This window comes from Aquila chrysaetos, chromosome 8, assembly GCF_900496995.4.
Source record: "Aquila chrysaetos chrysaetos chromosome 8, bAquChr1.4, whole genome shotgun sequence".
Taxonomy (NCBI): domain Eukaryota; kingdom Metazoa; phylum Chordata; class Aves; order Accipitriformes; family Accipitridae; genus Aquila; species Aquila chrysaetos.
The window spans coordinates 23,623,213-23,645,318 of NC_044011.1; the positions used below are offsets into that span (position 1 = coordinate 23,623,213).

At 44.2% G+C, this 22,106-nt stretch overlaps 1 protein-coding gene across 1 annotated transcript in view; it reads left to right on the forward strand.

The window, feature by feature from the left end:
• Window positions 1-18,843: 18,843 nt before the first annotated feature.
• The window catches only part of MOXD1 (monooxygenase DBH like 1), a 51,213-nt gene continuing 47,950 nt past the window's right edge, over window positions 18,844-22,106 (forward strand). The window contains exon 1 of the mRNA XM_030023390.1: window positions 18,844-19,355. Coding sequence (XP_029879250.1) covers window positions 19,077-19,355 — 279 coding nt within the window. The 5' untranslated portion in view covers window positions 18,844-19,076. The remainder of the gene's footprint in view (window positions 19,356-22,106) is intronic.

The following is a 22,106-nucleotide window of genomic DNA, read 5'->3' on the forward strand; positions in this document are numbered from 1 at the left end:
TCTCACCCAAAGCTGTTGTGGAGTGAGGAGTAATTATTCTCTGATGAGGTGCCCCCCTGCAGATCCATTCTAGATGCTACTGCAACATAACGTTGCAAGAATAAATATCTGAAAGCGATCAGCTTTCAGACATCTTTGTCCTTGTACGTGCCTCCGATGGTGCCCCTGAAGCTGCAGAAGTTTCTGTAGCTTAAGAATGCAGATAACAAGGCATTTATTTAGTTCTTTGTGTGTCCCGAACATATTCAATGATACAGGAGGCCAAGTGTTTGCTTGCACAACAGTAAGGAACTCTACAAACCCAGAAATAACCAGAAAAAGTAATAAAATGTTAATTTTCGAAAGGCATGCTGTATTCCCTCAAGCAGAACATCATGAGAGCACCAAACGATGTCGTAATTTACTATTTATACAACTGCTTCTCTGCTTTTCCCGTTGGCTATTTTGAATGTCTGGGCTTGAACACAGCTGTAGTGATTCCTTTTGCTCCTATTCCAAATATCAGAAAGGTACTTGGGGTAAGGGAATGCATCACACTTGTTGATATTTGCAAGAATATTCTGAAGAAGTGTCTGCTTGCTGATAGTTATGCCTCAGTCCACAGCACAGCACTTTTCTCCTACTGCTGATAAGATAGATTCTTCCGATTTAAGAAAAAAAACCCCAAACCCTAGATTACAAGGCTTGTTAGAACAAGAAAAGATTGCAGCTTTGTTTTTATCAATGCCACATATTTTAAAATATGTCTTGCAAAAAGTGGGGGGAAAAAGTAAAAATAAGAAATAAAGAAATTGGAGGTTGCTAGCAGCATTGTTCACACCGACCCCCCCCAACCAAGTTCTTCAGGATTTATCATGGACTGAGTTATGATCACGTTTTTCCTTTATTTAATGTTTAAGCAGAAAATATTTGGTCTTTGGCAGTGCAGATTGAAGTCTGAAGAGGTAATAAGCGTAGGAAGGAGCAGGCAAACTGCATAATCCAGGCAGTATAAATGATAATATACCTTCCTGCCTTTACTTAAAGAAGGAAAAGCTGCTGGAGCTATTGCTGTGACTGCCAAGCTTGCAGCTTAGGAGAGAGGACTTGACCACTCTCAAGACCCACAGCAAGTTCCTCAGCGACAGCTTCAGCTGCTCCTGAGCCCTGCCCACTGGATGGACCTTTATCTAAAGGAGGTAAGCAGGGACAAGGAGAGGCTCTTTTCTGCTCTAAAGGAGAACATCAGCCAGCAACTTGCAGAGACAGTAGATAAATGTATTCCCTGCCATCTGCGCCGTGTTTGTTCCCTCCCACTCAACCTCGCCCCATTCGCGTACACTCACATGTTCTCTCTGCAGAGAGAACTGAAAACCCAACATTGGGTTCCCAGAGCCCAGCAGAAAGGAAGAATTAGACCTTCGTATCTTGCGCTCTTCAAGAACTTCTCTGCCACTGAGTGTCACTGAAATAGCGAGAAGCCCCATTGTCTGATATGCTGTTCCCTGACAGCTGCTCTTCAACCAGATAAAGAATAAACATAATCTTGGAGAGTAGCCACTGTGTTGTCAGGGAGAATTAGGATGAAGAAGCTTGGAGGATTAGAAATGCTTATTAAAAATGAGACTTAAACTGTCTTTGTAAGATGACAAAAACAAGTTGAGGTTTTCTTATCCTGTGTCAGCCTTGGTTTTGATGTCTTCAGCAAATTACTTAAAATAATAAAAAGAGAACTTTAAAAGGAGAAGGAAACTAGAGCGTTTGTCCCTGATCTGCATTTCTTCTGTTAGTTTATAAGCTTGTTTGTAAACTCCCAAGCAGGCAATTGCAAGCCTTGAAGCTCTAGGGGAAGAGGAGCTGTCTCCGCAGCAATGAGCCACCATCCTTCTTCCACTGCTGACCCACAGTGCCTGGAAAAGGGCAGTCTGGCACCTGAGCCGCCAGACAAAAGCACAGGGCATCATTAATTTTCAGGTCTTAAGGCAAAAGCAGGTTTTTCATTTAAAGGATGAAATACTTTTAAATACCATCTACTGCAAGAGGAATCGATGTGTGCCTCTCTGATGCCTGAGTTTTAGAGTCAGGCAAGGAAGGGGCTCTTCTGCAGCCTGGTCAGCCGTCACATGCTGGGGCGGGATGTGGTAGTGATTTAAGCTCGTCTGGTTGCAAATAGGAATAGAGTCAGGTGTTTGAACACCTGAAGAATCTGAAATTACAGTGAGCAAATGCAGCTGCATTATTGGAGAGAGCCACTTGGGTGTATCTTAGTAGTTGCTTTGTGGATGAGTGTTGGACTGGCTCTTGTTAAAGACTGTGGTGCCTTGAGATGAGTGAAGAATTTCTTTGTTATGCCTTTTGTGGAAGTTTCTTTCACAGTTTCACTATCTGGATGTTTCAATGAAGGGTAGAAATCACCTTCTCCTAATTTGTTTTAAGGAATACGGATTTTGTTAGAAATATTTGGAATATAAAATATGTTTTGAAATATACAGATTTGCTTTCAGTACTGTATAAACCGAGAGGAGTGGATTATATGCTATTTGGGATTTATTCAGGAAAAATATCACTATGATTCTGTGAGATGGGAAAGGTATTTTCTTGGTTTCTTGTTATGCTAAACTAAACGAGCAGCTACCTGGAAAGATGGGCTGTTTTAATAGGGTTCCATAGCTTTTGTTTGGGGCAGATTGTGACTGTCCATAAGGACTGAGACCTCGTCAACTGCTGCTCGGTCATTCTGCTTAACTATGTAGTGTCCCTGTCCCTTTGAAACTGTCTCTGTGAAGCACTGCTTGCAGAAACTTGAGAAGCAAACACTGTTTTTTGCAAGAGGGGGTTGTATCTGATTCACAAACGGAGTGTGGGAGGTGCACAAACCAGCACAGAGAAGGCAACCACCGCTACAATCCACCTCTCGGGCTTTGCCACCCTTGGAGTGGTGCCCTCAGAAACCGAGGTCCCACTCCAGGACTTGGGCTTGCCTCCTTCAGCATCTTCCCCATGCTCCTCACACCAACTCACCCTGACAGGAGGCTTTTTTTTTTTTAAAAGCAACTCTTTGCTCAATTTATCCTGATCTTGCCTTTCCTACTGGCAGCTTTTCCCCTGCTCCAGCTTTCGCCTGGCAGCCCGTACGGGCAGAACCAGCTCTGTTTTAAGGTTCTGCCTACCCCATTGTGCCGACTTTCTTTCTGCAAATAAGGTCATTTAGGTTGGCTACATGATTGCTATGCAAGTCAGTAGTTCTAGGCTGGGAACAAACATTTTATTCACTCGGTGTCAAAGGCATTCAGTGATGGAGCAATTTGACATCATCAATTCAGTGACTTCCATGAACTCAACCAGTTGTAGCCTTGATCTCAGTGTATCTCTTCCCAGTGAAGAGGAAAATTCAGTTTATTTCTTCGGGCAGACACTGGAGTGGGATTTTTTTTTTTTTAATCTCTCCAGTTCTAATTTTCTGATAGAACTGCACCTGAAAACAGGCAAGTGCCCAGTGAGCCAAGCATTTCCTTGCCAGCCAACCCTCCTGTCATCTCCTCTGCCCCCCCGCCCTGCCCCAATTTACTTCTGAACATTGCCAGGGCAATGGAAGTTTGACATCAAGTTTCTCTTTCCCCCCAGACATAAGATATCCATAAACTCTCTAGCTAAACTGCAGCTCCTCTGGATTTTCAGTAGAAATTATTTCTCAAAAAAAAAGTATGAGGTTTGTGATTCATCCATTTGCAAACACAGCTCTGCATAAAAAGGCTAAAGGGATGTTTTGTAAACCATGCACATAGACTAGAAGAGCTCTGAAAACCCAGAAATATTACATAAAGACCACAAGACTAAATGAAAGTAAGAAAAATATTTGAGGGGAGAGGATGAGGTAGGGGAGACAGAAAAGGATCTTTCTATAGCTTGTGCTATAGAGAAGGGCAGAGGCAAATATAACAACTGTAGGTTTGAGAAACTGGATATGACTGCGGAGGGTTGTACTGAGTAACACTATGCAACATTGTTCTGGGCAATAAATGGTGGCTGACTGTCACCCAGTACAGATGACTCAAATTTTGGAAATTACTCTTCTATGAATAGCCTTCTGAAGCTGGTCTTCTCTACAGCCAGAAAAACCATCTCTGCTGTTGTTGTCTTACAGCTTTGGGAGGGAGAAAAACGGGAGCTTTTCTGCATGTTGTGTTTTGTTTGTATCCTGAGGATTCAGTAGTCTGAGGGAGTCATTTTTATTATGAGTCTAGGGAAGTGCTCAGATCCCTGAACTTTTCTTGACTTCCCAGTTATGTTCTTGTTTTCTGGGAGGGGTGTGTGCAGAGCAAGGACAAACGTAAGGAGGACTGGAGCAGAGGCAGGATGTGTTAGGAAGGCTTGTTAAAGGATTAAGAAGACCAAAGTAATGGCATCATAGGAATATCAAGGAATTGAGATATACAGGCATAATTCAGCTTGGTTATGCACGAGTTGTTGTAAGACAAAATATATACCATTCTCAAAAACTTAGACACTTAGCAAGTCAGATATTTTATTAATTCATATTCAAAATTTCAGGAAGACATAAAGATATTTGCCTTGACAGCATCCTTAAGATTGCAAAGGGTCCAGGAGTGTTGATATTTAAATTACTTTTGGTTCTTAATTACTTTTGTGCCTCCTCATCTCTGCTGTTCTATCGGGAAGGTGCTGGTGAAGGAAATGGGCTGTTCCCAATGCACGTTTCTTCAGTAGTGCTTTTCACCACGATTCCTCTGCACCAAAATCATATCTGCAATACTCCTGTGCTATTCTGTTGGGATGTTTCTAGCAAGAACCCTGCCCCAAGCTGCGTTCTCTGCTTGGATGCAGCAACTCCAATCCCCAAAGGAATGCAAAGGCAAGACTGATCAAGACTGATTTTTGGAAAGGTGTGTTCAAAATACCACAGCAGGTAAGGAAGATGTAGTAAAATCTTATGTTTATCTGACATGCTGCTCTTTGATGTCAAGGACACCTTGAATATTTTCATCTGGCAACTAAACCTTTTTTTTTTTTGGAGCCCCAAATTTCAGCTGGCCTTCAGTAGTCATTCCTAAAGGGAGAAGGGAGGAGTTTCCTCAGCTTGGTCCTCAGTCTTTCCTGGTTAGGCTTTGCCATGTAGCTACATAGAAGATCTTTTGATGCGGTCCATAACAAAATCAGCACAGAAGCATTTAAGGCAGGCAAAAAGTACATTATCAAATGCTTTATCAAGAAACTACTTGTCTGATCAAAACTTCCTGAGCACTAAAGAAAAAACCATATGGGGTTTGTAAATCAAAATGAGAAAGGAGAATGCAAATTTAACATGGTTTAACCCAGCCTCTAACACGAGCTCTTTTTAGGAGCTGTTTGTTGTTGTGTTTTTTATACTTATCCAGGGTTGTAAAATTTTCTGTGGATATGCATTACAGAATACTTCCCACCGTGCTGAGTAGTGCTTAATGACTATTAGTCATTACGGTGCTAATAATACTGATTTGCTTTTAATGGGTGCCAAAGTAACTTGAGTGTTTACTTTGTTAAAGATGCTGTGGGCAAGGGGATGAAGTAGACTTAAGAGGATGGCACAAGACTGGGGCTAGTCTGGGCTGGTGCATGGGTGTCATCTCAGATGAAAACAAGTAGGTGACAACTGCACCTCAGAACCATGCTGCTTCTGAGGTAGTGATGGGGAAATAATTTATTAAAAAAACCCAAACCAAACCAACAAACCAAACCAACAAACCCTAACTGTCTGGTTGAAACTCAGGCAACAGCCTAGTGTTAAGAGTTGGAAGCCCGAGATGCTTCTGTGGCGTTCCCACCTAGGCTGCCTTTTCCCTCAAAGAGGGTCAGAGCAACCTGGACCACCTGCACACCAGTCACCCCATTGATGACATTTTTCCACCAGCTGTATGAGCGCAGTTTGGTGATACACGGTGGTGAAAAGGACCAAGACCTAGAGCCTAAGTTCTGCAGATGCTATCTGGAAAACCCTTGAGGGTGTTTTTACATCATTAGCCCAGACCAAGATTTGCTGGAAGAATAAACAGGTGACTATGGATGTCTCTTGAACTAGCAGTGATGTACTTCACAGAGAAATCTCTGACAAGAGGCTGCGAGCACGTAAACTAGCAATTTGCAGGGAAGTTTGGGGTTGGGCTGTAACCTCTTATCCTACCAAGGATAACAAGAGTATGGTGTTAAAATAATGCAGAAGCTCCTGAAAAATGCTGAGGAGTCAGACTCTGATCTATACTTAGCACTGTGAAATTACAGTACAGCGCCAACAAACCAAAGTTCATTACTCGTAGACCATCTATTTAATGGAAAACTGAGAGTTTGGCTTTGCAATGTCAGGCTTGTAGGAATAGAGCGAGCTGAATGAAGCTAAACAAAAAAGACATTATGATTTAAAGTCCATGAAATGCCATTACTTACTGAAAATGACACATTGTGCAACTAGGTTGGAAAGAAGTGGTCAACAACAGCATTGGTATCACATGAGTCTTCTGAGGCTGTGACCACAGATGGATGTGTACTGTGACCGCCTTCTCCAGCTTCCACAGAGGGTTTGGGGGAGAGCACTGAATTCACCGCTTCCTCAAGGAACTCTGCTTCAAAAGCACAACTATTATGGGCCCAGATACGTGAGCTCCAGAGCATTATGCTGCCAGAACAAATCATTGTCTGCTGGCAATAGCGGTATTGGTATTTTAAAGCAGATCTGTAAAACGCTAACAGGGCAAGGGGCCATCAGAAAGCAAACGCTGTTGGTAAGTTTTGCTGGTGAGTGCTAGTAGTGTGTTGTCTGGGAAAGGAAGATGCAGTATTGGGAACTGGTGTCTTTAAAGGGCTTAGCTTCAGAGGTGGGAAGTCTGCGAAGTGGTGGTGGAAGTGTGAGTTCCCTGGGCAGAGCCGCTGGGACCAGTCCCTGATGAAGAACAGCTTCTCTGTGCCCAGAGAGACTCCCCAATACTGCTCTCTGTGGCCTGTCTTTATCATACAGCCCTTCCTAAAGAAGAAATGGAGATCCTCTCTAATGGAATTGCCCCTCCCAGCAGGGATTGTAATTCCCTGTAGTTTTCCCTGCTGAGCAATTTCTGTATCCAGTTGATCTCAGTAGGGTGATTTTCCTCTTATTGGAGGAAGGAAAATGGGGGGAGAGGGGGAGCTTCTTTTCCTGCTCTGAGCTAGAGTAGTGTATGAAAACATATCATAAAGAAATCATGGACTGTGGAAAAATTTTCTGTTTGCAAGGTGCTTCACAGGCCATGTCATCACACATCACCCAAGTAAGTCAACTGCTTGAAATCTTGGCACCAGTGTGGGGCATTTAGGGCAAAAAACCCAATCCTTTGCAAAAATTCAGTTTGGGAATGCCTCTGACCTCCGTTGGGAGGGAGGTTTGAGAAGACTGTTTTGTACCTACGTATTCCTGTATCCAGCTTGCACAAAAGCCACTTCTCTTATATTTGCACTGTTAATAGTTTGCTTGTGCAATTGCTGCAGAAGTCTTGTTTGCCCAGCCCCCAGCGCACCCCCAGAGCCGCTGGCTTTGCAAAACAAGCACTCCTGTTGATTTACAGCTTTTGTAGACTGGCCAGCTCTAACCCCCAAGCCTGCAGGAATGGGGATCAGAGCTGTTTTCCTATCTTTATGCCTTTTTCTCATAGAAATCTTTTCTCTTTGGTAGTGGGGAAAGGACAGCCCCTGCTTTGGCTCTTCTGTAGAGGAGTAAGGTGGGGGGGGGGCTCCCTGTCTTATTGTGCAACCTCTTCCCTGCTTTCCTCCACCCCAACCATGAGGTAACCACACAACCTGACCTGAAGTAAATTCAGGAATCAAGTAATCAGGTTTGATCCTCATATTTAAAAGTAAATGTTTTCTTAAATTAGAATAAATATTTAAGAGATTTTTTTTTTTTTTTACTTGTCAGCTTTTCATATTAAAGGACTGCAGCTCCTGGAAGTTCAAAGCAAGCTCGGTTACGGGAAGAGGTAGTTTCTTTTTGCCGCAGCCCAGCAATGTTTTGTCAAAATAGGATATTCTATGTATTTTGTTAATATCATGACTTGTGACTAATACAAAAGGAATTAAAGGCTCGGTTAAAACAAAAGCCAGCAAATAAGCAGTCCCTTCTGCATGATCTTTGTTCTCCCCTCACACCCACGCAGCTTAGCATGCCTGGAGTCATCTGATGACTTATAAAGCAAACAAGGACCCAAATTCGTATCACCAGCAGAAAGTGATAAATACAGCTCCACCCAGAAGTCCCTACAAACAGTCTGTGGCTATTGAGCTGAGCTGGTACCGTCACATGTAGAAAAGTTTCTTATGTAAGTACGGGTTTCAGGCTTCAATCTCATGGGTATATGAACAAACCTGTCATCACCAAAAATTGAAATAACACGTATTCATGCTTTGGATTGTTATTGTGTGCTCCAAGCAATGATTCGTTTAGTTTTGTTTGGAAGACTCCAGCTTTGGTGAAGTGAGCCCTAATTTGAAAATGTTTGTGCCGATGAAAGTTAGATGGCTGCAAATCCATACAGTAGTGCTCATATGGGAACATCTGACAGCTGCTTTTCTCCTGATGTTTAGAAGAAATGTCTGTGATCTGCTGTGGTCTGCACTAGAAATCTCTCCATCATAATTATTGTTTCTTCTGCAACACTTGCATAATGTCTTTGAAAAAATGTCAGTGATTCATAAAATAATATATACTGATGACACTGTATCCTCAACATGGCTGTATTATAATAAGAATGCAAAAGTATAAATAATTCTATTAGAGTAACTCTTAAATGAGCAAACTGAGCATGGGAGAATATTTCACCAGATAAGACATTCTCGTATGGTCATAAACCATCCGTGCAGACCCCTCTCTACACAGCCAGCTACTGGGAAGGTGAATGGTGGTGTTGCAAAGCGATTACAAGACTCCCTCATACAAATATGGGGCAGGGCTATATAACAAACCTGAAAAAAAAAAAGTAATTTCTTGTCAAAACTATAATGAACTAGGCTAATTTAAAAGTTTTAAAAGCATGATTTTGGGTCCACTCATTTGGCAAGCACTGGGTTAGGGAGTGGTTAGGGCAGTAAACTGAGGAGCAGAAGCAGTGTAGGGAAAAAAGGGAGAGATGGGGGAAAAATGGTAACTCCTGCCCAGGAAAGTGATGGTGAATATTTAGGATTTGGCTGGGAGAGCAATCTTTCTACCCAGCTCAGATGCTGGAACATGTGCCGAACAGGACATGTACAGCAGCCTGAACGTGCTTCAAGTTGTATTACATCAATTAAAATATCTTACAATGATAACTTGTCATTAAACATCGGAATTTATCTTTCCCATGAAGATTTTTTATTTAAAATCTATGTCCTGCTATCTCCTGCCTGTGTAAAGGCCAGAACGGCTACTGTGACTCTGATGTCTGTTCACCATGAAACATTGCCCAGAAATTTCTACACACAATTCACAGCTCCAGGTTGAGCTGGCACGTACCTGCATAGAGGACCACGGGTCCTGCCTTGAAGCCTGCAGGGCCTGAGTACCCACCACGTCTTTTGGGAAGCTGGTCAGGCATTTATGGTTACCGTTTAACTTTTCCATACAATTGTCCTTCTTGCTTTGAAGTTGAACAGCTTTTGCTTTCAGTGATACAGTTGGATGATATCTTTATTTACAGATTATCTTTTTTATTGTAATTTTATCCATAGGTATTCACAGGCCATGATCAACTCATCTCTTACCTTTGACTCAGAGCTAAGAAATGGAAAGAGATTTCTGAGGCCTTCAGTGAGTCTTTCAGTCATTTTCTGTATATTTTCAGTTTCTTAACTGTCTTTTTAGTGTCTGGATCCTGGCATAAGGGACAGGGCACAGCAATGCTTGCTGCCTTCCCTGGAGGCACAGCCAGTTCTCCTCTCTCTTGTCATTTCACACTGGGTGTTTCTTACTCAGTAGATTATTTAGCAAGAAGCCTCAGTCTCTTTCAGCATCACTGCTTCCAGGGTACTTTTTCTATCACGTATCTGTGACTTTATTTTTTTTCTACACTTGATGTTATGGTTTTGCTTTTTTTTATTCCTTCTTCAAGTCTGCTTTGTGTACCCTGAAGTTAGTGATCCATTACTGACATCACTAATGTCAAGAGGTAATGTCATTTGTTAATTTTAAGGATTTCGATTTCATTGCTTTTTGTCATATTCCTTTCACTTTCATAGTAACAGTGCTTGTCATTCTAGGTTTGAAACTTGTCAAAAGCATCTACGACCATGACAAGCAACTCAACAAATCCAGGAGAAAAATCCAGACATTTTAACGGTGACCATGTTGAACACCATCTTTTGGAAATCTTAAGGTAAACTTACCTTGAAATCAGCAGGCAAGAATCTCATTCCTCAACCTGTGTACACTTTATATGCATACACTTTATTTATAAACTCCACATTTTGACAAAACTTTCTTCTTTGCTTAAATATAAGCCATCTTGTGTGTGCGTAAGTGTTTGGGGGGGGTGTTATATACACAGGAGCAAAACGTATTGCATCAGTTCTAAGTAAAAAAACTCAGCTCAGCAGAGTGCTTGAAAGTTTTAAAGATGGGTATTTTTTTTCCACCAAGGAATGTTTTTCTTCTCAAAAGCAAGGTTACTTCTCCTGTTTGCATTGGGAATTTACCACTGACTTCAGTGGAAACAGGATTGGGTTCAATAGTTTGCTGTGTTGAAAAATTCTGGAAACTTTTATGTGATGCAGTAACTGCAAGCTAATCTTCATAATTCGTTGGGAAGACAGATGCTACCGTTGTTGTCCAAGGGATGTAGTACATTTGGCACCCTCTTTCTGCTACATTTTTGTTTCGTGTGTGTATTTATAACTTTGACTGGCTATGCAGGCTGTTTGCACAGAGGGTAGGGCATGGGGATGCTCTCCACTTGTGCAGAATGACACATCCCCCCAAGGCACCAAGTCCCACCTCCTGCTCTCCTCCTGTTTTGTGTTTGTTCTGCTAATTTTGACATTATAAATAAGAGAGGGAAATTAAACCCAGAGGTAAGTTATGCTCTCTGAACCCATCCGTCCAGTTAGGAAAAAAAGTAGAGATCATTCATTTAGATTTAGGAAACTGGATGCCTATCGAGCTTTGTGAAGGCTGCACAGGAGGCATGGTCTTCAGCTTCTTACAAAAGTCCTACAGGCTGAAAACCTATACCCCCCAGTTGGTTTCTGAACTGTATGCAGACAGAGAACAAGGCAGTGAGGGGTAGGGACCGGGAAGCGCCTTCCTTTCCTCCAAGAACAGCTGTGTTGGCTTCCACACAGTCAAATAAATACATAAGGTGCAGAACAGCAGTTATGGGCTTAAATCGCTGCTTCCAAGTTTGGCACCTAACAGAGCTTTCTAATGGGAAGAATGGTGATGGATCGGAGTCGATTCTATCCAAAGGGAGAAGGAGAGAGGAGAAGAGAAAAAAATCTGCGCTGATGGACATTGTGAAGGGGAGGCTAGACAGACATCTCTTAGGTCTGACACAGGTAAAAGGTCATCCTGCCCCAGAGTCAGGGTTTTGCTTAGGTGGTCTCAGGAGGTTAACTCTCACCTGGGAAGTGCATTACTTTGATAAAGACTTTCTTTTTTATTTTAGCCAGTCTGTCTTAAGGCGGGGGGGGGGAATCATCAGGTCTGTTCTCAATCTGACAATTATTTGACAACCTGCATTATTATTTTTTTTTTTTTTAGTAAAAGAGACATTAATATTAAATCATTATTAACCCATTAGCATATACTCTGTCTCAGAAATTTAGTATTGTGTGGAGATAGCAACAGACAATATTTAATTAACCAATAAAATCTATGATAGTCTCTCTACAATCTTGTTATAACCAGTAAAAAAAATGAGTTTAATAACCTTGGTTTTCCAGATTTCTACTTGTGTTTGAAATTAAAAAGATACAGCAGAAAGAAGCAGTTTGACTCCATTTTTTTCACCGTTGTCATTGTGGTGAAAGTCCACCTGGCACTGGTTGTTATTCTTCCTGGGGCCGGCTGGCTTCCTGCACTCTGCCTCTACTGCAAATAAATGGATTTATCTGGCCATATGAGAGGAAGAGTATAGGAGGTACTTTGTAGATGAACAAATATTAGAAAAGAGGAATTATTTTATAGTGTTTAATCCAGCCAGGTGTTTTGTGTAATCATCTTTGGGATGGAATTTTTAATGGGACTATGAGACACCAATTTAGAGGTGTACCATAAACCTCCCCAAACCAGAAGCCTCAGATGCCTCATTTGTTTTGGAAAATTAATGTATGCAACTCTAAATTTTGGGTTTTTTTCAATTTTTCAGCTATGGTTTGTGTGCATTTAAAGTTAGAGAGATTTCTCTCTAAAATATATGCTGTTTTCATACTCATTATATATAGGGATTTTCTCATTAATTCAGGCCTGCACGTTACAACTGTAACACCTGTACGTAAACTAAATGTGGTAGGTTTTAGTGCTGTGTGGAATACCCAGGTTTAGCAGATGGTAGCGAGTTCTGGGAAATAAGAGATGCTCTTTGCCTCCTGGTGCTACCTTGTTGAGGATGCTCCTAGGTGTTGACAGGAGCTGGGGAGCTAAGGGCAAAGAGATGATGCCTCTCTATTGTTCCTTAATGAGTCAATTAATTATGAAGATTTAGCCTGATCATGGGTAGTGGCCTAACACCTAATTTACCCGTGCTGGTGTGTTGTGGCACTGAGGCATTCTTGCTAGAGAGCAGCCCAGCAAGAGCTGTCTGTTCTGTCCGTTTGCAGGCAACAGGATATCCCAGAGACATAAACCGGTTTGGTTTCAGCCTGTTTCTGGTGTATCCTGTGCTCTGTGGCACACTTTGGGTTAGATGCCTGCTGGCCGTTCTCTTATGCAATTTAGCTTACACGCAGCAAATTAATGAACATTGATTATACATTACTAATTAATGCAAAGTCTTTTATAAACTACCTAGCCAACGGCAACACCATCCTGCTAACAGAGGGCAACAAGAAGTCTGTTCTTACCAGTGAAAATGAAATTAAGCACCTTTTATTTACCCTTTTAATTTAATGATTTCTATCCCCCATTGGAATGACCTCCATAAATCCAGATTTTGACATCAACATGATGCAAAAGGGTTGGAGAAGTAGCTTGCAGATCCAGCTGGAAGCTTGTTACAGTGGGAGAATACCTAGGCAGAATAAGCCCACCTTCACTGACAATCCTGTTTGTGTTCATTGTAGATGGGGGACCGAGAGCAGGAAGGTTTGTGGGTTGAACTTGACATTGTCTCCAAAATGCTGAGCCAGCAGGATGGGCTCCTAGGGAACATTAATACCAGCACAAGTAAGAGGAGATGGAAAACGGTTCTGTCTTGTTCCAAGGCCAAGATTGCTTCAAGAAGAGGAAGGTGGAAATGTTCCACCTGTGCCTCCGCCAGCGCCAAACATTCCCTCGGGCACACACGATGATCTGGCTGCTCTTAAACATTTGTTTAAAGTATTTGACTTAGAGAAAAAAACCTTCAAGTTGGGAACAACCGTTTTGTCTTAACCTACTTGATTAAGGCAGGAGTACAGAGCATCGTGCTTATTTTACTGATGTTTATTGAAGCTGCACTTAGGAGAACAGCAGCATGGCCACATAAATACACCAGAAGTTGTGTATTTGCCATTCCTATGCACTCCTGTGTTTTTCTAAAAAGTTATCAAAGGCATTGACTAGCTCTTAGAGGAGAAGTATCTGGCTCCATTGTGTCTTCTGAAAATGGAAGGCCTCTGAAAGCAAGTTGTAAGTCAAAGTGGCGATAGAAGCTCTCCAGCATTTCAGTATATATTTTTTCTGGAATTCGCTCTATTACTTCACCTTTTGGTCTTTAAAGTTTTTTTTCCCCCTTGTCCTTTTTCCACCCCATTTCCCAAATACTTGAAAATTATTTTTACACTGTAGAGTGGAAAGTGCCTGCAATTTAATTGATCACTGTAAACAGAGTAACAGCACGAAGGCTTTTATAAGTCTTTTTAATTCTCTTTTTATACATTTTATGTACATGGTTCGCATTTTTCTTTTCTTTTGCTGGGGGTAGTAGGTTTTTTTGCTCTCAGATTGGCATACCAGGGACATACAAATTCTCCTTATGAAGTAACATATATTAATCACTGGAGCTGGAAGCAATGTTTGGGACCAGTGAGTACAGAGGTGGACCATTTCTACCTTTCTGTTCTTGAAGCAGCCTGACCTTGGCTCGAGTTAGGATAGTTTTGGAGCGCTCCTGTGCTCCCTACAACCTATGTTTTAAATGCTCTGTTAATCTCAAACTAGTATAAATAAAGACTAGGATGCTTTCAGCTATTCTTATGATGAATTTGCACTCATGTCGGTTGATGTTTTAAATGACTTGCCTGAGGACAGAAAAGTAAAATCAATGTTAGAAAAAAATTATTTTCCTGATCCTGTGCTCGGGGCACTAGCAGAATGATTTAGCTTTCTTTTCCACACTGGCAGGCTGGTTTCTGCAGATGTTGCCAAATTTCCAAATACCTTGACTCAAGTTCATAAAAACTTCTTACTTCTCTTGGGAGAGAAAATTGGAGGGCAAGAGTTTTATTAGACCAGTTGGAAAAGCCGACAGGCTTTACAGCAAAGAGTCTCTCATTTCTCTTGGTTGTGGTTGTTGTCTTTTCCCTTCTTTTACGAGTACCTCTGCGAAAGGAGGCACTTAGCTGCAGTCAGTTCCACAGTGTAATGCTGGGAGCTGATTCACAGCAAATGCCACAAGGGGATACCTCAGCCACGGCATTTCTACATGGTTGTATCTCCTCAGGTGTGGGGAAGAATTCATTCCCTTTTGTTTGAATTTAACCCAATCTCAGTTTTTTTTACTTTTCACTAAGTGTATCTATCTGTTTGGGCACTGATGTTCCCTGAAGAGGAATACCTTTTAACATATGTACCTTTAAGTACCATTTTAAAATGGTTACTTGTGCTTTATATATCTTTACTAAGTTAATCCACGTGTAATTAAAAGTGTACTTGTCTGTCCATCTGTCTGTCACACACAGGGCATACAGTTTAAATGCTTTTTGCATAGGTGTCATAGCAGATTTTTTTTTTACAGTAATTGCTATGTACTGTTCTCCACAGCATTACTCACAGGTACTTGGTGCCATGCTTGTATGTAACGCATTTGCATGCATATCTTGCAGGACCAGAGAAAGTCCTTACGCAGACAGTGTCAAATGTTTCTATACTAATTAGACGAGGGATGTCTGGTGCAGGAGTGTTTTTTAGGTAAGTTAAGTGGTGTGTTCGAGGGAGACAGTCATGTTGTTGCTCTGGACGAAACCCAGTGTCACTGTTGACTCCAAGTGATTTTTAAGGTTTCTTTCTTATACAGCTTAATTATCTCACTAGCTGAGGGCCAGCTTTCTTCTGGACAGTCAGAGGTTGTTGTTTCAGCTGTGCTGTGTTCTTTCTTTCCTTACAGTTTTGGGAATTGATGGGTGGAGTGTCTCCTACAGCAAAGCGCACTGGTTTGTATCAAAAGATGTCTACGGTTTTAGTAAGTTTTTAATGCTTCATAGATCCTGTGCTTTTTTTCTCAGGTATTTGTGATATGAACAAGAAGGTGCCATTTTTCAGTCAGTACTTTAATATATGAACCATGCTGTGCAATGGTGCGAGGGAGCAATTGGCAAGATCATCTTAAGTAACGGTAGTAAGAGATTTTTAAAAAGAAAACCACTTGCTGAATCTTTCTGTACTTGGTTAGGCGACTGCCTTCCTCGAGAAGAGAAGCGGCGGGATTGACTTCAGGTGGTAATCTGATGTCGCCCTGTGCTTCTGCCAGCAGCATCACTTCTAGGCCAAGGCTCAGATTTAGACTGTGTTTTCTTCATATGTTTGGTCTCTTAACGATGCAAAAAATTTTTGGTGAAGTCACCAAAGTCTCTTAATGTGAGTTTTGGGAATTGTACTACCCTGCCCACAAAGTGCCTCTTCTAACTCTACTAGGAAAGTTTTATTACATGAGTATTGTTCTTGGGATTATAAATAGCAGCAAGTTGAAAAAGGTTGGTTTTGTCACAGTATTTGTAGATCAACTGTGCAGCTCTGCAAAGCTGTTCGGATGGTTTGTTTTAATGGAAAAATATCTGCTGGAGGTTGGAAAGCAATACGGCTGCTATTCCTGCACTTCTACTAGTCTAAACGTCACCAGCTTGACGGGGTGAGCAGTGCTGCTGAGTGCAGTGCCATTGCTGGAAGACAGGTTACCAGCACCCCCAGGTTTTGGTAAAGGGTCACAAGGGCTTTGGGAATAAGGGCTTCGGAGCTGCTGAGAAGCAGCAGACTGACCCTCGAGCTGTGCGGAGGGAAGATCATTCAATCCCACAGGAGATTTCAAGAACTTGAGTATTGTTTCATTCCAGCTCTCAGCCTCCAAAATGTCATTTTTCCCCACAAAAGCAAAAAAAGCCCAGGAGCAATCTGGGGTTAGCTCCAGAGCTGTGGAATAGGGAAGCCCTGGCCACAGGCTCTGCCGACACAAGACACTCGCATGCCGGGCTGTGCGGGGGCTGTCCACCCTCCAAGGCCCCTGCAGCTCCCCAGAAACACCGGGCTGTTTCCCGTGAGTGTTACCGCTTTACCAGACCCACTATAACCAACCTCTGGCTTGTCTGAGATACTGCAGTTTGTCCAAGTCACCAGATGATCCTGCTGCTTTGGCTTTTGGCTGAATGATTGGAATGATCTCAGCTGACCCCAAGGTTGAGTTCATTGGAGCCTGTTTGTCAGTTTTCTGTCTGTGCCTGTTTGCTGTAAGAGGAGCAGGGAGTTGGCTGGAGGTGCGGGAGCCGGAGGTCGGGCTTTCGTACAGGGAGATGCACAGCTCTTACTGACAACAGCCTCTACGGTGCACATCTCCCTCCAGCTCTGCTTCCCTCATGGCACCCGCATCCAGGCTGGCTGGGGAACCCTATTTCTTCCTGCTGTGCTGGACGGGATATTCCATCATCTTTCCCTAGGTAACAATATCCCCTGTTGTATACAGGCTTCTAAAATGTTGTCAGCACCATCCTTACCAAACTGAGACACGATGGAGTACTTTAAAGTGAGTATTTTCCATTATTTTGTACAAACGCTTATACCGTGCATGCTATACGAAGCGCTAGTTAGACTTCGGTGACCACTGTTGTGGTTGAAAGGCAGCAATTCTCCTACCAGATGTGTAATTCAAGTGTTCTTTCCGAGAGCAAAGTTGTTGTATGAGCTTGTCATGTCCACATGATTGAAACTTTATCTCAGGGTTCCTGTTGTGTAAAAACATAGTATACTGTCTTATAAGAAAATTAAGAAAAAACCTAATTTTAAGAAACATTCTTCATTCCTTCTTTGTCCCTGCCCCCAGAAAACATAAACATGTTCTTTTGTAACTGTCCTAAGGACCCCTTCTTTAACACACAGTTTTACAAAGGGTGCATCCCCCCAGTTTAGTGCTGAGGTCACACCTTTGGCCTCGAGAGGTATGGCACACTTGCAATTTCTCCTTAAATTAATCCGCATCCACTTGTAGGTGTTAGCAATTTTTTAGAAGAGAATCTAAACACTCAGCATCTCACCATTTTCTGTTTTGTCAGTCATCTGAGTTTGTACCTTTGAAGTTACTGCTGTAATTAGAAGAAAGGTCACGCCAATCTATTCCCTTTAAAAATTATTTTCTTTCCACTGGTATCTAATTATTGTTTTTCTCTGACTTCTTATGATGTTTTAGGTGAAAGTCATTTTTGGTGCTTAGCATTTTTTAAGCATTTTCTTTTCTAGAAGTTGTTTTGTAGTTTGATGTATTCCTCACATCACAGTAGGTGGTGATATTCTAGAAGTCCCAGTGATACTTGTGAACTATTTTCATGCAAAAGCCTGGAAAGGAAGCATTACTAACTTCCCTTATGTACTAGTTTGATTGGTTTTCATAGAATTAATGTTTAATTTCTGTTGAGTGCCAGGTTCTTTCTCTTTTGTTTAAACATGGACAAAACACAATTCAAACAGCGTAACTTCATTTTAAAACTGATTTCGTATTGCTTGGAGCTTTCAAGGGCCTCCGTGACTTCTTGTGGACCATGACTTTGCCGTTTTGGGTGCCGTGCTCTTTTTTTCTTTCCATCCAGGTTCGCAGGGGGCCGGGGAACATTCCTCCAAACCCATCTTTCGGATCTTTACTTTCCTACCGCCGTGGCAGTGGGGTTGGCGGTGGGTGCAGCTGCTGCTGCCGGGGTGTCGGGGACGGTGTGGCCAGGCCAGCCGAGCCATGGTGGCACCGGGGACCCGGACGGGGGGTGTCGAGGGACGCGGGTGGGGTTTTGAGCTGTGCTTTTGGAGCCGTCTCGGTGCAAATCACTCGGGGGGGGGGGGGTCTCGTTTGCCACTCACGGAGCAAAAATAGCCCTCCCGACGGGGGATCGATCGCCCGCTCAGCCATCCCTCCGCGGCACCGCGCTCTCGCACTGAGCGAAGGAGCGGCTGAGAGCTGGGAAGCGCTCCTTTGCCTCCGGGCTTCCTCCCGCGGACTCCTTCCACTGGAGTTAAAGCTCCCGCGGGGCCGGGGGTCCCCGGCGATCAGCGGGGCAGCCCCGTCCGCCGCCTCCTCTCCGCTTCCCCCGTCAGGAGGAGGATTTTTCGCTCGTTAACGCCAGCCCCGAGCGCCTCTCCGGGCAGCCCCCGCGGGAGCCCGGCAGCGGCGGCGAGCGCACGGCAGGTGCTGCCGGCGCGGCGCGGCGCGGCGGGGGCTCGGCCCGGCCCGGCCCGGCCCCGACGGGCGGCGCGGGGGAACCGGCGGGGGGCGGCAGCCAGCGGCGGGCCGGGGCGGGGAGCGAACAAAGCGGCTGCCGAGGGCGCGCTGCCCCGACGGGGCCGGCCGGCACGGTGCCGCCCGCAGCGGGGGCGGGGTGACCGGGGCACCCGGCCCCCCTTCTCCGCGCACACACACACACACACACACACACACGCACAAACAGAGACGCACGCACACGGGCGCAGGCAGAGACACCGGCGGCCGCCGGTGCGCGGCGGGAGGATGCGGCGGCTGCGCCCCGGGGCGCTGGTGCTGGCCGGGCTGCTGTGTGCCGCCGCCGCCGCCGCCGCCGGGCCGCCGCCGCGGAGCTACCCGCACAGCGCGGTGCTGGACGGCGCGGCCGCTTACCGCCTGCGCTGGGGCCGCCGCGGCAGCTCCCTCGCCTTCCGCCTGGAGGTGCGCACCCGAGGCTACGTGGGCTTCGGGCTCTCGGCCAGCGGCGGCATGGCCTCGGCCGACATCGTGGTGGGGGGCGTGGAGAGGGGCCAGCCCTACCTGCAGGTAAGGCCCGGCTCCGTCCCCTCGCTCGCAAGCCGCCGGCGCCTGCCGGGGGAGAGCGCTCCGGCACCCCGCTCCCTCCCCGCGTCCGGGACCTCTTTGTCCTTCCCCCTGCTGGTTCTTTCTCGGGACGCCCCTCTTGCCCTGCCCCTCTTCCTTTGGCAGCCTCCTCGCCCCTCATCTGCGCACCTCTTTGCCTCTTCCTTCCAGCTTTTTGGTTATTCCTATCGTTCGGCGTTCCTCTCCCCCCCAGCCCCAACCCCGGAGGAGCTCTTCCTTTTCGGTCCGCTCCGTGCCAACCTTCCCGCTAAACTTGTACATGGGTTTCGTCAAAGGTGTCGGGTTTCCTTCCTTTTTAAGCAGAAAATGCAACAGCCCTTTTCTCTCTCCTTGGGCGCTCTCTCCTGCCGGCCCTCCGAGCCTGGACCCGAGGAGGAGAGGGGAAGGATGGCAGAGTCTCTCCCGGCGAGGTGCGGCACCTTTCCCTCACCCTGCCAACAAGTGGCAGAGCTTGGATGTCCTGGTGCCGCCTGAGCTTCCTCTTTGTAATCCCAGTGGTGTGAGGGCACGGTCCCACCAGCTTCCCAGCCTGCTGACCTCCTCGTCTGCTGGGGTACAGCCGGTGCTGCTCCTGGCCTTGGTGTTCCTCCTCTCCTCACCTGGAGGTGTTTTGACCCAGATGTTGAGAAGGACTTACAGAGTAACTACTGGGGCTCCTGGTGCTTGGCCTCGTAAAGCAACCTCAGAGGAGCCCAGCTGTATCAGTATAATTCTCTAGGTGTGTTTCTGTAATTGTCTAAATACTGCCAGGGCTACGGCTGGGAACAGGAGTGTGGGACAGAGGCTCCGCTGGTGCTTCCAGTGAAGCATCCCCTTCAGAGGCACCGGTGGCTGGTGGGGTAGGAGGGGTGAGAGGGGAAGGGTCCCACACCTTCGGTCCCCTCTCAGCGACCTGAGATCCAGCCTGGAGGAGTTGCTCTGGGGCTGGGGGAGCAGGGACAGCTTGTCCCACGGGTGAGTGAAAGGGGAATCAGGCTCGCCAGGACATCTGGTCGCCCCCAGTTGCCTGAATGAGAACTTTTAGAGAGGCAATTTAAGAGCAGAGTAACACCCAGTTGTTAGAGTACAGTCTAGGAGAAGCTGTCTGTCTTGTCTTCGTTGTGTTAGAGCTAGTTGATCTTTGAAGCTGCTGCTTAAATTTTGACAGCTTTTACTTTAAGGATATGGATTTTTGTTAACATTTCACCATGAGAAAACTAAATGCTTAATATGGTCTCCCTACTCTGTCAAGATTTTATAAAATCAAAACTTTTCCAGAAAAAGGGATCTTTTATCATAAATATTGCCTTTTTTTTTCCCCAATTAGTTTGCTGTATGAACTTTAGGCAAATATTTGTCTTATCTAAGTTCAGACTAATGATTTTCAGAATATTTTTTTCTCCATATTTCAAAATGAAGACCATTTTCCGAAAAGCCTCAGTCTAAATGAAACACTAATGATAAAAAAACCCTATTCTGGTCATCAAGCAATGAGCTTTTAGCTCACAGAATGTAAGGCTTTCTGGAGCCTTACGCTTAGGAAGATACATCTATTAACCGTTAAGAGAAACCCAAACCTTGTGCTTGGTTAGTTCATAGATCCTGTTAGGGTAAAGCAAGCCTTTTAGAAAGGCATCCAAAGCTAGTGTAAAGACATCTAGTGATGGAGAATCCATTGCTTCCCTTGATAGTTTGTGGCAATGGCCAGTCTGTGTTATTCCCGATTTCCAGTGTTAGTTTGTCTGGGTTCAGGTTCCAGTTATGTATTTTCTCTACTATATTAAAAACTCTACTTCCCCCACATCCCGCCTCCATAAAGTTATTTATAGGCTGTAATCAAGTCACTCCTCAATTTTCTTTTGCATAAAATAAATAGATTGAGCTTTTTAAGCATCCCACTGCAGCACATTTCTCCCCAACACTCAAAACACTTTTCTGGCTCTTTTCAGCACCCGTCGCTGGTTTTCAGCGTAGTTTTAAAATGGCCCATACAAATTCCATTCTTCTTCTGAAGATTTTATTCACTGGCATCCCATGACAAATACAACTGGGACAGAAGAGAGAAGTCCTGTTACAGAACACCTGATGTTTTTCCTGAAACACTAATTTAGCACATAAACATATGCTGTGCTAAGTGCTATGAGTTTTGTTGCACTTTTGAGTAGGTAAGGCACAGAAGAAACACTTCTGTTAAGGCACAGAAGAAACACTTCTGTTAAGCTTGGTTGTGACATGAGGTTTTCTCCATCCCCATTCTTTCTTCAGTTCTAGGCAGAAAGGTTTCTTTTTAAACTGGACTGCGGTCTTTTAAAAAGTTGCTCTGTTAAAATATTTCTGTACTTGCACCAGAAACAAAGACGATGAAGAAACAGAATTTGTCCAAAGGCTTTTTCTGGCCAGTCAGCAGGGATTGCTATAAAATGAATAACTTGTTCTAGAATGCTATTTCAATAATATCTAATTCTTCCCTTTACTGGACACACAAATACAGTTAATATTTTAAAAACACGTTCCGTGTTAAGTGTGTATCATCATCATTTACATTATTTACTGCTGAAAAAGAATTTTTCATAGATAGTACCCTTGAAAGTATGTGGTTTTATGCCTAGCTGCACTCTATAAAATACGTACACCCTAAAATGAAAGAACTTACTTTTCTTTTCGGTTTTAGAAATATGTTTTTATTCCATGATCATCAGTCGGAAAATGTGCATC